The 14456-nt window shown below is 62.2% G+C and overlaps 1 protein-coding gene and 1 non-coding gene across 2 annotated transcripts; one reads left to right on the top strand and one right to left on the bottom strand.

Moving 5' to 3' along the window:
* The first annotated feature begins 1883 nt into the window (after nucleotides 1–1883).
* Nucleotides 1884–9073, top strand: WDR5 (WD repeat domain 5). Its single transcript, XM_040461485.1, has 7 exons — nucleotides 1884–1896; nucleotides 1995–2066; nucleotides 4407–4482; nucleotides 5237–5270; nucleotides 5587–5661; nucleotides 6183–6270; nucleotides 7309–9073. Exons 1-7 carry the CDS (start codon nucleotides 1884–1886, stop codon nucleotides 7407–7409), a joined length of 459 nt encoding a protein of 152 aa, XP_040317419.1. The 3' UTR covers nucleotides 7410–9073.
* Nucleotides 9074–11808: 2735 nt separating this feature from the next.
* Nucleotides 11809–11934, bottom strand: LOC121021262 (U6atac minor spliceosomal RNA). The gene has a single exon (XR_005786475.1). It is a non-coding gene; the product is annotated as a U6atac minor spliceosomal RNA (small nuclear RNA).
* Between the last annotated feature and the right edge of the window lie 2522 nt (nucleotides 11935–14456).

The following is a 14456-nucleotide window of genomic DNA, read 5'->3' on the forward strand; positions in this document are numbered from 1 at the left end:
AGGCGCCGCCGAAGGGAGAGGCCTGTGCTCACAGTGCACGCGGGGCCTCGGGCTGCGGCGACCACCCGACGGGCCGTGTCGCTCTTTAGAAGAACGTGTGTGGCCCGGTGGGCGTGAGCGATGCCGCGGCTGTGTGTTTGCGAGCTCGGGACAGTCTCTGGGCCACCTGCAGACTGGCTCCGAGAGCTTCCTGAAGAAGTTAGAAGAGGCTACGCCCACCCCCCACGTCCCCCCCCAAAAAAGGGAAGAAGAAATTTGTACACAGACGGAGAAAGGGGAAAAGCGGTGGAAAAAATGAAGACGTAGGTATTAACCCCTAGAAGCTCCAGTGAGGAAATGGTGAATAAGTGGGGTGAAAACAGAACGCGGGGCGCAGATGTGGCGGGTCCGGGGGACAGGAGGAGGAGACCGCGCGTCCGCCCTGAGCCGCGCGTTTGGGTAGCTCCGGGTTCTGAGTTGGCCCAGGAAGGCCTACACGTGGTCTGGGGCCGGGGAGTCCCGCTCAGTCGGCCGACCTCCGAGGCCATGAGCATGTTGGGACCACAGAGCAGGACGGGGGCCCCGATGTGACGCATGTGGTGGGTCCGGCCTGCTCCTCCTCTCCAGGCCGTGTAGCTAGTCCAGAGAGAAATCCACGGAGGACGCTTCGCGGCGGAATATCGATGTCAGAATTCCAAAGAAACCGCAAGCTGAGCCCAGCAGCCCGTTGGAAGATAGTGACCCACAACCACGTGGGTTTATTGAACAGTGAGAGGTCGTGGTAACGTGATCGGCGCCAGAAAAGTCCGTAATCTGCTTAACGTCTCCACAAAGTAGAGGCAATCTCCGTGGTTTGTTACTGGTGGAGGCCACACGGGCCCCTGCTAGGATCTGGCAACCATCCCCGGGTACGACTCTAGCAAGGAGGCCTGTGTGGCACCCTCTTACTGGAAACTTTACGATATTTACGAGAAGTGGTAACACACAGAAACCGTCTCTAGGAAAATCAGCCGCAGAACTGGCCCGTTCGCCTCTCGCTCAGTGTTTGGGGTTCCTGGTGAGCGGCCGGGAAAGTAAAAGTAGCCGTGGGAGAGGCGGATGGAGGCTCAGCTCTTGGTGGATGATCTACTTGTTTTCAAAATTTAAGGGCCACTGACCTGGCACTTGACCGGTACTGACCGTGGCCCTCACGGCTGCCTTGACCCGGGACCCCGCCACCCCCGCTCGGCAGTTGGGGAGCAGAGTCAGACCGAACACTCGATGGTTGTCCCCCAGCGTAGGTGGGGAGGTGGCAGCTGGGACCCGCAGAGCCCAGTGCGGGGCGTCTCGCCCAGAGGAGGGACCTGATGGGACAAGCAGAGCGGGTCGCGGGAGCCAACTTGCTGCCACCCACTGCCCCCCCCCCCGCCCAGTTCCCGGCAGCCAGTGATGCGGGGTGCCGTCCCAGACAGGAGGGCACGTCGGCAGGGGCGGGAAGGTGGGAGAGGACTTGGCAAAGTAACGTGTCCCCTGTGAGCTGGTGGCCTCACTGCTGGGCATCCGTGCCCTGGAGGGGCAGGCGCTGATACACGGGCACCTGCCGCGGAAGGTGGGGTGCTGGTGTGGGCGGAAATAACATGCTTGCTAGAGCTGGCTCGTCCATTCTGGGGTAGCGGCTCTCTGCGCGCCCTTCTGAACTAGAGGGTGTCCAGAGAATCCCCTGCACTAGTCTTTTTCTGTGAAAACCAAGCCCTCTCCTGGGCGACTTGGGACGTTGGTGCCAGAAAACGGGTCAGGCTCCTGGCACCCTGTGCCGCGGCCTCTGCTCCCCATGTCCCCCGTGTGCTGGCGACCCGGCTGCCGGTGGCAGAGCAAGTGCACACGCCTGTTGTGGGGCGCCCATGGTGGCCCCAGGGTGAGGGACGATGGCGCGGAAGAGTTAAGCAAACCGAACCGCGACTCGTGGTGTCCGTCCCCAGACCGACGTTTGCTCAGGACCCAGAGCGCGTCGGGCTGCTCGTGATGTGTGTGTACAGACTTGCTGCCGTTTCTGTGTTGCAGCCGCATCTGGGACACCGCCTCGGGCCAGTGCCTGAAGACCCTGATCGGTGAGTGCTGCTGGCGTTGCGTCCAGGCTGGGTGTCCCCCGAGTGGCGGTCGCCCGGCCAGCCGCGGAGGGCACCTCGCTGTCCTCCGTCCTCCGTCTTGTGTGGTCTTCGGGAGGCCCTCTCTCTCCTCTGTCCTGGATCTGCTCCCTCTGGGCGGGGTCCTCCTCTGCGGATGGATTCCAGCTCCTGCCAGCTCCTTCTGGATGGCCTCTGGCCCCGCGAAGTCCCCTCTCCGGGCTGGGCCCCGTGCCGTGTTCTCTGAAGGCCCTCGGAGCCCCTTGGACCCTCCGCCTTCGCTCGGCAGACCCCGCGTGGGGGTTTGTCCTCGATTGTTCCTTGAGCGCACGTGACCGAGCCCCAGCCCTGAAGTGCGCCCCGTCCGCTGGCGGCCGGGGGAGTAGCAGACTGGGAAGACAGGTGGTGCCACCAGGCGGGGTGTATGAGTGGCTGGAGGGTGGGTGCTGGGCCCCTGCAGGGCCCCAGACCTCCGAAGGTGATGGGGAGGGCGTCCTGGGAGGGTTCTGAGGCGGTAGGTCGCCTGGGGTCAGCCCGGAGGGTCCCCGCGGCTCCAGGTTCGAGCGTGAGGTAGAGTAGGTACTACCGAGTTCTGTGCTGCGGGGGGACTTGGGGGGCCCCGGGGGAGGGGACCGGCCCACCGCCCACCCGGGGGGTGCCGTGTCCTCAGCTTGGCACCCTTCCCTGGGCTGTCACGGGAACGCACGTGGCGTGATGACGCATCAGCCCCGGCCAGCGTAGCACAGCACCCCGGGCTGGGCGGCTTAGCAGAAACTCCTGCCTGCGTCCCGGTGCTAGAATCCGAGATCTGGGCGCCAACAGGCCTGGTGTCTCCCGCGGCCTCTCCTCGACCTTCCTGCTGTGTCTTCACGGGGCCCTCCCTACGTGTACATCCCTGTGTCCGGTCCTCTTTTGTCGTCCAGATGCTAGTCCGACTGGCTCAGGGTCCCCCGCACCAGCCTCCCTTTAGCTTCGTCCCCCCTTTGCAGGGCCCGGTCTGCACACAGGGCCCCATCGGCTGACCTGCAAGGGTCAGGACTTCACCGTGGGAATTTCGGGATGGGAACCGTTCTGCTGTTTCTTTTGGTTTACGAGGCCGCCTTTCGGATATGACATCACGCTGAGTCCACAGCGTCTGTCCCCAGAGGCCTGGCGGGACGGCGCCACCGTTTGCACCTCTGAGGCTGCCTGGCACTTGCCCGTGTCAAGTGTCCTTCTGTTAGCGTGACCCCCAGGGCGCTCCACCCCACAGGCAGGCGGGAAGCGGAGGCCTGGAGAGCCTAGCCGGCCAACCGGCAGCAGGCGGGTGCCAGCGCCGGGCCTTGAGCTCCGCAGCACCCACCGCGAGGGAGGGGGCGGCGCGTCGCCCTGTCCCACCCCGTTCCTGACACCGGGTCTCAGGAATTAGAGCTTTCCGGGTTAGAGAGCCTGGTACGACCACCCCTCGTCTGCATTACGGGGCCTGCCTTCCTGCTGTGGCCCCTGGGACCCAGGACGGCCCTGTGTGGCCTCACACCTCCTTCTGTGCTTTTGCAGTGTTTGGGAGCTGTCGCAGGGAGCAGCGGCCCCCAGTGCCCGGGGGCCAGGTCCCTCGAGGTGGTAACGCTCGCACCACTCCCCCCGTTCCGGCACCAGGGTGCATGGCCCCGGTTCCGTCCCTCTCACCTGGGAGGGGGGACGCACGCCTCCCGATGTGAGGGTCACAGGGCCGTCATGCGGCCGCAAGTGCTGGCCTTGTCCTTGGCGGCCCCTGACGGCGGCTCTTACCCAGCTTCCCAGGCTGCCGGGCATGAGCTTTCAGACCTGGGTACAGAAGCAAGGACGTGGGTCTCCTGCCAGAAGGTGGTTTTTGGAGAATTGGCAGGTCCTTTGCCCTGACTAGGCGGCAGGAAACACCTGAGCTGATTCGCCTGCGTCCTTTCCCCTCAGTGGTAACACTTGCCCAGGTCAGCGGGGCCTTTACAGACCTTGCTGCACGTAAGGAAGTTGACCCTGGGTCTGCTTAGCGGCCCCGTGTTGGTGGAAGGCCGGGCATCCCTTTGTGGCGTTTGCCACAGGCCCTTTGCTCTTCGAGCCCTGGTGGCAAAGGGGTAGTTGGGCCCCATCAGGGACCCAAGGAGAACCGGCCATTGTGACCGGCACAGGGTCGGGTGACGGGAGTGTCCTGGGTTCCTCGGGGACCCGTTCCGGGTGGTGGCGTGGGCACTGGTGGCCGTGTCCCCACTTGGATGGTCCTGTGTGGTGACGGGGGTGCCGTTCCCCTTTCCTCCTCGGGGCTCAGGCCCATCGCTCGCGCATCAGCCTGCGTCTGCGTTTTCCATGCAGATGACGACAACCCACCTGTGTCTTTTGTGAAGTTCTCTCCAAACGGCAAGTACATCCTGGCTGCGACCCTGGACAAGTAAGTGTTCCGACCTCCCCGTGGGGTGGGCCCGGGATGCGTTTCCTGCCAGAGGTACCTCGGAAAGATAGAGGATGTCTACATCCAGTAAAGGTCCTTGCGTTCTTCAACCTGGGACCCCGTCTCTGCTGGCGGCTGGGTCTCCGGCTGGTCTGAAGAAGGGTTGGGGGTCCACGTTCGTCCGGTGACTCTGGCTCTGCCCGTGAGCACTTGGGCGGCACCCCACAAACTCCGGGGCAGGTGTCGCCCCCTGTGGGCGGGCCGTCAGACTCTGGCTGCTTGTGTGTACTTGGGCAGCCCTCTGGGGGCCACGCCTTGTCCCCAGGAGGACCCGTGGTCAGCACTTCTCATCAGCACCCTTGGGAAGAGTGAATTCCTGCCTGGGGAGGAGGGGATTTTTTGCAGCCACTAAAATCTGGTTCTGGATGTTTCTGGAACCCAAGTTCTCCACATCCCTCTTGTAGTGGGAACGAGCCACATACTGACCCCGGGAGCCCCTGGCAGCCTCTGTTTGGTGACAGAACCTTGTAGTTCTTTGAACCGTAAACGCGTGGGGCTCTTTCACTGTGAAATCCTCAAACCACTGGCCGTGTGCCTGCTGTGCTGGGCGCCCGCACTTGCGGAGGGTGAGGGGCCCGGCCCCTGGCTTTGCCCTGCACATGAGGCCGTGGGGATGCACGGTGCCAACAGACCTGGCCCCGCTCGGGGGGCCCCCGCGGACATGCAGGTGACTGCCCCCCTCTCTGCCTTTCAGCACGCTGAAGCTCTGGGACTACAGCAAAGGGAAGGTGAGCACTGGGGGCGGGTTCGCAGGGTCTGGGCTGTGGCTTTGGCCGGTGGCAGAGCTGAGCCAGGGTCTGAAGCGAGAGGGGCTCGGGAAAGCGACCATCGGGTTGGCCTGGGGCACGTTTCTCAGACTCGGGATTTAGCAGGTGGCGAGTCTGTAAGTTAAAGCTTCAGCCGCGTGGCTTTGCACCGTGTCCCTGGAGTGCTTTTCAGAGCTAAGGTTTGTCGGCCGAGACGCCTGCGCTGCTCACGCGGGCATTGTCCCGAGTGCAGGGAGTTGTTGACTTGGTGAACATACTGGCTCTCTTACCTTCTCAGTGCCTGAAGACCTACACCGGCCACAAGAATGAGAAATACTGCATTTTTGCAAATTTCTCCGTCACTGGTGGGAAGGTGAGTTTTCCCCCAGTGAAGGAGCTTCTCACTCTCCCCAGCTGTCCTGAGAGGTGACCCTGTCACAGCTTGGCTTACGTAGCCACAGACGCTCTCCTGCGCCCACGGAGCGAAGCAGGTGCCTCCGTGACAGACGGCTTTGCTCGTCTGCTCCCGGGTCTCACGGAGGCAGAGCGTCCCCAGGGCGACGGTTCCCGTAAGCGCTTTGCTGCTCGGGGCCTGGGCTCCGGTGCCGGGTCCCAACTGGCCGCGCTGCCTCCTGCCCAGCCCAGGGCCCCGCTCGCGCTCGCCGCTTGGCGTGTGACTGGAGCGAGGGTGGGGGGGTGGCGTTGGGCAGAGATGGGTGTGACCCGGAGGGGTGGTGATTTGAGAACATGCTTTAGGTCTCAGGAGCCTCCGACGGCCCAGCGGGGCCTCGAGACCGTGTGCGGGCGGGGGCGGAGCGCGTGGACCTCCAGGCGAAGTGGGTTCCACGCGAGCCGGCTCTGACCTGGGTCTTTCTCACCCGTCTTCGGTTCTAGTGGATCGTGTCTGGTTCCGAGGACAACCTGGTGTACATTTGGAACCTGCAGACCAAGGAGATTGTACAGAAACTACAGGGCCACACAGGTGAGCTCGAGGATGTGTGCAGGCTGTGTGTGCGCAGGGACGGCTTCTGGGACGCCAGAGTGTGGTGCTGTGCCGCCTGCTGCTCTGGTTTTTCCTCGCCCTCTGGTGGCCTGGGGGACGCCACTGGTCCGTGAGCAGTCGGCAGGGGGCTTTGTCCCAGCTTCCATGTGGCCAAGGCCAGGCTCAACTCGAACCTCTCTTCGTGGCCGTCTTCTGGCGCTTGTCCTCAAAGTCCGTGCGGGCTCCGTGGCTTCCGGTGTGGACGGGGCCCGTGCTTTTGTCCCGCGTCAAGACTAGCGCAGGCCAAGGGACATCTGCTGTGGTCTAGAGGCTCCGGTTCCTTCCGGCGCCGACCCGCTGTCTCCCCGTGGGCCTGCTCCGCACGCCTCTAGGCTGTGAGGGGCCACTTGTGCTGGTCGCCCTGCCCTCCGAGGGAGGGTGATTGTCAAATCCTTTGAAAATTTGGCACAAGTGCTCTATTCTGGTCCCTTAAAGTCACCTCCACCCACTGGGGACACAGCTCAGACCTAAAGTCCAGCTATGATTTTGTGTGTTCTGCCCTCACGGCCAGCTCCTCGGGAGCAGCCCCGGGCCTCGGTCGTTCCTGGCTCCTGGTGTGGCCGGGACACTCAGGCCCCTTTGAAGCTACACGGGAAGAGGGAAGGTTCTGGAATTAGCCCAGGTGCCAGCACACGGAGGTGGGGGGCTTCCTGGTGGAGGTGGAGTGTGCCGTGCTCAGCAGTGGTGGGGGGGGGGGGGTGGGGAGCGGGCACGTCCATGCAGCGAGGCAGGTGCTCCTGTGTCCCCTCTGGGGACCGCTGCCGTGGGCCAGGCTGCACGGAGCCCTCCCTGATGGCCCGCTAGCACGTGGTGCCGCCTCTCCACTGTCCCACCCGGCCATCGTGCTCCCTCGAGGCGTCACCAGCGGGGGCAGCACAGTCAGCGGCTGGGACCCCGGGGGCGGTGGGGGCGCGACCCTGGGTGGCAGAGCGGGTCTCGGCACCAGGGGGCACAGGGCAGCGGCGGTCTGTGTTTCAGACGTCGTCATCTCCACGGCCTGCCACCCGACGGAGAACATCATCGCCTCGGCCGCGCTGGAGAACGACAAGACCATTAAGCTCTGGAAGAGTGACTGCTAGGCGCCGCGGGGGCTGGCGGGAAGGCGGCCGGTCGGCGAGCAGCGCGGTGTCTGGAGGGGGCCCCTCCGTCCGGGCCTGGGGGGTCGGGAGGGGCCTGGATGGAGCCACCGCTGAGGACGACGTGGCGGAGGGGGTGTCTACCACCGGAAGGTTCTACAGGTTGCTGGTGACATTTCTTGCCGATCCCTCTCACGCTGTCTGGGGAAGTTTCTGGTCTGTATTGTGTTCAAACAGAGTCAACACAAATTTTTAATTTTTTATTACAGAAGGGTGAAGTTCAATTTATCACGAGTTGTGTTTTTTTCCAGTAAATGTTCTGTACCTTCTCTGGTATCTTATTGCCCAGTGCAAGTGCGGCGAGCAGCCGCCCCCGTGGCCCCCCCTTGTCTGTTCAGTAGATGCTCTAGCCACTCGGTCCGCGGTCACCGGTTCCTGCTGTCGTCGTGCCCAGTGTGTGCGGTCTTTCCGGAAAACGCAGAACACTGTAAGATTCTTTCCGTGTAAAACCCTTTGTGTGTGGGAGTTCGTGGTTCCCGTGCGGACAGCGTGGTGTTGTTCTGGTACCTCCCTGTGTCCCCCGCGTGCCCCCCGCGCGCCCCCGCGAGCTGTAATAAAAGGTAGGAGTCTGCACAGCCGTGGCGACGGAGTTCTCACGCGAAGCCTGTCTGCGCTTGGCCTTTTCGCGGAAAGTCTCCCCGATGGCAGGAAGTGGAGGGTTCCCGCGCCCTCCCCGCCCAGGAAGCCCGGCGCCACGGAGGAGGGCTCCCCTCCCCGTGTGGGCCGGGGATGTGTGAGGGGGTCCGGGGGCAAACCCGGGAATTCCGTGTAGCTGGAGGGGAGCTGGTGTCCCTGAAGTGTCCCGTCGAACGTCGCAGGCGGCCGTGTGCGCGAAGGCTGGGCCGTAGGAGGCCCCGAGGCCGTGGGTCCAGGCTCAGCTCAGGCTGGGCTTCGTCTCCCCGCTGCCGACCTCGGGACCGAGGGCTTCGTGGGGTTCCCGGGGCTGGCACGGCAGGGGGAGCCGGGTGCCACCCACCCCCGCGGCCCGAGTGCGGGGGCGGGAGCCTCCGGTGGCGCGGCTCCCTGAAGGGGTGTGGGGGGGAGAGCGGGGTGAGGAAGCGGTGCTGGGATTGCCAGGCCCGGGGACCCCTGCGTGCAGCGGGCCCCCCACCCCCACCCCGCCCCGCCTTTCCTGGGGCCCCGGGTCCTGGGCTGGGGAAACAGGGCTGCTCTCGACAGGCTTCCCGGCCCCACCCCGGTGGCCGTGGTTGCTCAGCCGGGGGTGGCAATTCTAGCAAAGGGCATCTGGAGACGGACTCCCTTGTGTCTCCCCGTCCTCTCCCCGGAGGCGGACGGCGAGCGGGCTGTCTGTGCAGAGGTGAACTGCAGTAGAATGCGGTCAGCGCCCGGGGCCGGGGAAACCCACTTGGCAGCGTATTTTGGTAGGAAAGGCGGAGGCCGCGTGTGCCGGCAACGTTCCTGAGACCTTGGGACTGTCTCGTTGGTTCTGGTGTGACAGCTCAGCTCGGCCCTCGGAGCAGAGGGGTGTGGACGTGGAGCGCTGTGCCCTTGGATATAGTTTATTTTTTCTACGTTTGAATTCTCTGTTGTAGATTTGTGTAAAGATACATCTCTCTTTTAAAAATAAAGATTTTCATGTCTTGTAACTTTGTCCCAGAAGACTTTTTTACCTTTTTACCATGCAGCTGGGGGGGGGGGGGGGGGGGGGGCGGGCGGATGACATGGCCCTTCTGCTCAGGCCAGCGTGCCCTGCAGGAAGGCTCCTAGCTGTTAAAAATTACCTTTTCTTACTGTGAAAGTTAACCATTTGTGCGGGCGCCTGGGTGGCTCAGTCGGTGAAGCGTCCGACTTCGGCTCAGGTCGTGATCTCACACTTTGTGAGTTCGATCCCCACATTGGGCTCTGTGCTGACAGCTCAGAGCCTGGAGCCTGCTTCGGATTCTGTCTCCCTCTCTCTCTCTGCTCCTCCCCCGCTCATGCTTGCTCTCTCCCTCTCTCTCTCTCTCTCTCTCGCTCTCCGTCAAAAATAAAAACATTACAAAAAAAAAAAAAAGTTAACCATTTGTGCTCGTTACGGACAGTGTAAAACAAATAGGAGAAGAAAATAAACCACCCGGATTGCTGCTACCACTAACGCTTTGGGGGATTATCTTCTGGTATGTTCGTTAAAAGTAAGACTTTGTTGGGGATCATTTCAGGCATGTGTAAATGTAGAGAACGTCTTCCTGGCTTTATCTTTTCAACTTTCTTTTTTGAAGCAAGCTCTACGCCCAACATGGGGCTTGAACTCACGACCCCAAGATCAAGCGTCAAATCCTCCTCCAGCTGCGCCAGCCTGGGCCGTTCGACTCCAGCTTTTGACACGTCTCGTTTCTTGTGTCCCTCCCGAGTGGTTTTATTAATCCCGGACATTTGGTGACTTAGGCAGTGAATCAGTGTCTGTAAAAGGGAATTCTCCAGAAGCTTTGGCTCAGAACCCTTTTCACACGTAAAAGAGGGTGCGTGCGTGAGCACGTGAGGGGCAGAGAGGAAGAGAGAACTCTAAGCCGACTCTGCGCTGCCAGCACCCAGCCCAGCCCGACGCGGAGCTTGAGCCCGTGAACTGAGATCACGACCCTGAGCTGAAACCCAGAGCTGGATGCTTCACGGAGCCGCCCAGGCGCCCCTCAAATGCGAATTCTTAAGTATCGGGTGTCCAGCTTTCCACGCTTGTCTCAAAAGCTCAGCGTGTACGTACACACGTGTGTGCACGTTCACGTGTATGTAGGCGCACCCGAACATGCGCACACATGCACTTCATGTGTACAGGTGTGCACACGTGTCCACACGCGTGCCGCACGCGCACATGCTCACGCGCATGCAGATTCGTGTGTACAGGTGCACAAATACACGTTCGCACGCATGTGGCACGCACGTGTTCACACACTTGTGTGCATGTCCTGCGCATGGAACTGTGGGTGTTGGGAGGGCAGGGCGCTCGGGGCCCCGCGAACACGTGCTCCACGGCTGGCTGGTGTGAACCAGGGCCCCAGCAAGACCCCGCCTGCCCTGGTTGGTTGAAGGCTGCTGCTTGCTCGTCACCTCGGACCTGGAAACAGTCATGTGTCCTATGGGCTCCCGGGTCCGCGTTTGCAGCTTCTGACGCCGGTGCCCTGAGAGCAGAGGCTGACCATTTCCCCCCCACTGTTGGTAGGTAATGCGAGCTGGATGGTGCTGTTTGCATCTTTAAAAAATATTTATTTGGGAGGGAGGGAGAGAGAGAGAGAATGCGCGCGCCCATGAGCGGGGGAGGGGCAGAGAGAGAGGGAACCCAAAGCAGAACTGAATCCGAAGCAGGCTCCAGGCTCTGAGCTGTCAGCACAGAGACCGATGCGGGCCTCCAATCCATGAACCGTGAGAGCATGAGCCCAAATCAGACGCTTAACCGACGGAGCCCCCCAGGCGCCCCTCTTTGCAGTGTTAGCAGTGGAATTGTGGGTCGGGTTGGTTTTATTTAAGTCGATAAACACGTTCCTGGGTCGTTATGCGAGCCCTGCACCGTGGAGCTTACAGAGCACTTTGTGCCCTGGACATGAAGGGGGGACGCCCTCTCTACACTTCAGGTGGCCTTTCTGGGGATTTCCGTCCCTGGGAATCTTAAGTTCTCCCAAAGCGTGTGCACGACGTCGCGGTACGTCCTGCGATGCCTTCGCCCCGCACGTGCGTGACTGCGGGTGTGGGGGCTCAGGAAGGGCTCGCAGCGGCCCGGGACCGGATTCTGCAGAGGGAAGGCAGGCACCGTCGCCGAAGGGCCGGCCCGTGGTGCCGTCCACTGCTGCGTCACGGCCCACGCAAGGGAGAGAGGTACAGCCGGGGGCTGCTGAGACCCCAGGAGGAGACCCCAAGCTTCACACCCAGCCCGACCTGTGGTGGGGATAGAAACAGCTCGACTCCTACAAATGAAATGCCCACTTGCCAAAGGATTTACTTCCCTCGGCGAGGAAAGCGGTGGGACGTCACGGGCGGTGCAGAGAGCTCGGCACACCTGCCCAGGGGCCAGGATGCCGAGATCAGTGTGCGGGGGGATTCAAGACTGGCAAACGGGGTAACGGCCCTCGGGGCAGGTGCGGGTCTCTGTGGACCAGAGGCGCGTCGTCGCGGGGCGAGGCTTCGAGGCGGCCTAAGTCAGGGTCACACCCCTTGTCCTGATAACGGAGCGCTCCGCCGGCAGGTTGGCGGGCAGGGGCTCAGGACGGCCTTGGGCGGGGGGTACTGGGCGACACCGACCCGCGGACGGTGGCGGGGGTGCCGCAGGGAGCACAGTACACGCCAGGGGAGAGCAAAGTCTTGGGCTCTGCGGCCCCGGCACCCGGCGGAGGAGCCCCCGCCCCAGGTCTCCCCCCAAAAACGTTGGTTAGATGCCACGAAGTAGGTGGCAATGCCTTAACCGTATGCGTGTTGTCAGGCCCGAGGGCCTCTTCCATCCTTGTCAAGGGGAGTGCTAACCTTCTCTCCTTTCATACAACACGACTCTACCCCTGTCCGCGCGGCATTTAAAGGCCTCTGCCTAGGCCACCTTTCGCTCAGGGCGACTCGACGCGGCGCGCCCCGCGCAGACACGCCGGCGGAGGCGCCTGCCCTCATCGCGGAGCCACCAGTGTTCACACCTTGCCGCTCAAATCCCCACAGGCGCTGCCGCGCGTGGAAAAACTTGCCTCCCCCTTCCCTAATATATTCATGAAACCAGCCAATCAGAGGCTGGGAGGGACGCGCGGAAGTCCCGAGCGTCCTCCAGAAAACCAGATTCCCCCGGAAACAAAACAGGGCCGGCGCTCATTTCCTAAGCGACGCGTCCCTCGGACTGTGGGCCAGAGAGTCGGCACTTCCTGCGGAAATGGAAGTGGTTTGAAGCGAATCAGAGGACGAGGAACGAAGATCCGCTCCACGGACTTCCGGACACGGCCCTGCGCTTGGAACTGTGGGTGTTGGGAGGGCGGGGCGCTCGGGGCGCGGTCTGCGCATGCCCGGAGTCCGTTCTGCGCGACTTCGCGCATGCTCCGTGAGCGCTGCGCGCAATTCGTGGGTCTCAGGTTCGAGGCCCGGAGCGGGCCGCTGCTCGCTAGGGGCTTGGAGATTTAAACCCGATGCTCCCCTCCTCTCCCTCCCGAAGGGCCCTAGCCCTGGGCGCGCGTGCCGTGGAAGGGCGTGTGTGCGTACGCGTGCACGTGTGCAGTAAGCACGTGTGAGAGGCGGTGTGCGCTGTGTACACGTGTGTGCGGTGGATGCACTCGTGCGTGCGTGGAACGTGTGGGTGCACGTGTGGCACGGTGTACACGCGTGTGCGCGTGCACCAGTGTGCATAACGTGTGCTCACCATGCACGTGATGCTGCGCTCCCACACGCATGGACACCTGCGTGCACGTGTGGGTGTCAGCGCATATGTATGTGTCACAGGAAGGAACACAGACCTGCAGGGGCCACTCTGGGTGGCTGTGAACAGCTGTATGGCGTTTTTCCTGTGCTCATTTGGATACCCGTTTCTCAAACTGCATTAAAAAACTTGAAATTAGACAACGTCTAATGGTGGGGCGCCTGGGTGGCTCAGTCGGTTAAGCGTCTGACTTCGCCTCAGGTCATGATCTCCCGGTTCATGAGTTCGAGCCCCACGTGGAGCTCTCTGCTTTCAGCCCAGAGCCCACTTTGGGTCCTGTGTCCCCCTCACTCTCAGTCCCACCCCAGCTCGCATTCTCAATGTCAAAAATACACAAAACATTAGGGGCGCCTGGGTGGCGCAGTCGGTTAAGCGTCCGACTTGAGCCAGGTCACGATCTCGCGGTCCGTGAGTTCGAGCCTGGGGCTCTGGGCTGATGGCTCAGAGCCTGGAGCCTGTTTCCGATTCTGTGTCTTCCCTCTCTCTCTGCCCCTCCCCTGTTCATGCTCTGTCTCTCTCTGTCCCAAAAATAAATAAACGTTGAAAAAAAAAATAAAAAAAAAATACACAAAACATAAAAAAAAAAAAGTTTCTGAATTAAAAAAAACCAGAAAATGTCCTATTGTTAATTAGAAAAAAACAAAACTTAGTTTGTTGGTTAAGGCAGCTCTTAAGTTTCTTCTATGCCCTCCTGGAAACCTGCTGTGAAGGGGTGGATGGTCGGTCCATGAAGCGAGGTGGGGGCTGCTGGGGCAGACCCTGCCTGCCGGAGGCCAGCCTCGCTGCGCCTTGCACTCCGATGAGAAGTTGGGGTGAATCCTTACAGGTGGAGAGCCAGCCGAGGGGGGAGGGAGGACTCTGCCCACGTCTGCAGAGCACCTACCGGACAGAAGAGCCCGGCGTGACTAGGGCACGGGCACTGAGCAAGGAGGGGCCCTGGTCAGGGCGAGCCGTGTGGCCTGGGCACGACTCCCCAGCTTGCACGAGGAACAGGCCGTCCGCACCCCTCTTTTACAGCGGAACCTGCAGAGGACAAAGCGGTTGGGTCGTTTGGACTGGCTTTGCGGTAGGGAGTCTGTTCGGTCTCATCTGCTCGTGCCCGGCTCTCGTGCTCCACGGCCGGCTGCCGGGACCGCAGGTCTGGGCACACGGGGGGCTCCGTCAGGGGCAGCTGGGCCCCAGTCATGCCTGCTGCCCATGTCCAGGCCCCGTGGGCCCGCCTCCGTCCCTGGGGCTCTCGAGCTCCCGATCCCCCCGGGCTAGGAACTGAGCCGCGGCTGGCCCCCCAGGAGCCCCGGGCCAGGCCTCGCGAGTTTTAGGGTGAATCGGAACCACCTGGGGTCACCCCCCCGGAGTCTGAATCTGAGGAATCTGCATTCACAAAGCATATCAGCTCCCCCAACGTAGCAGCTGTCTGCTCTGGGTGCAGGATGGGAGGCTCCGTGTCTCCCGGGGGACAGAGCCATAGTGACAGGTGTGGGAAGGGTCTGTAGGATCGGGTCTTCACGAGGTTGGGGGCACCAGGCGGGAAGGACCCAGGGGGCAGCAGCTCCCTCTCAGGACCTGGGCTCGGCTGCATTTACTGCGGCTGCTTCTCCGGGTGTCGGCTGCCAGGGCCT

Source organism: Herpailurus yagouaroundi, unplaced genomic scaffold (genome assembly GCF_014898765.1).
Source record: "Herpailurus yagouaroundi ecotype Mexico unplaced genomic scaffold, PumYag 267, whole genome shotgun sequence".
NCBI classification, from domain to species: domain Eukaryota; kingdom Metazoa; phylum Chordata; class Mammalia; order Carnivora; family Felidae; genus Herpailurus; species Herpailurus yagouaroundi.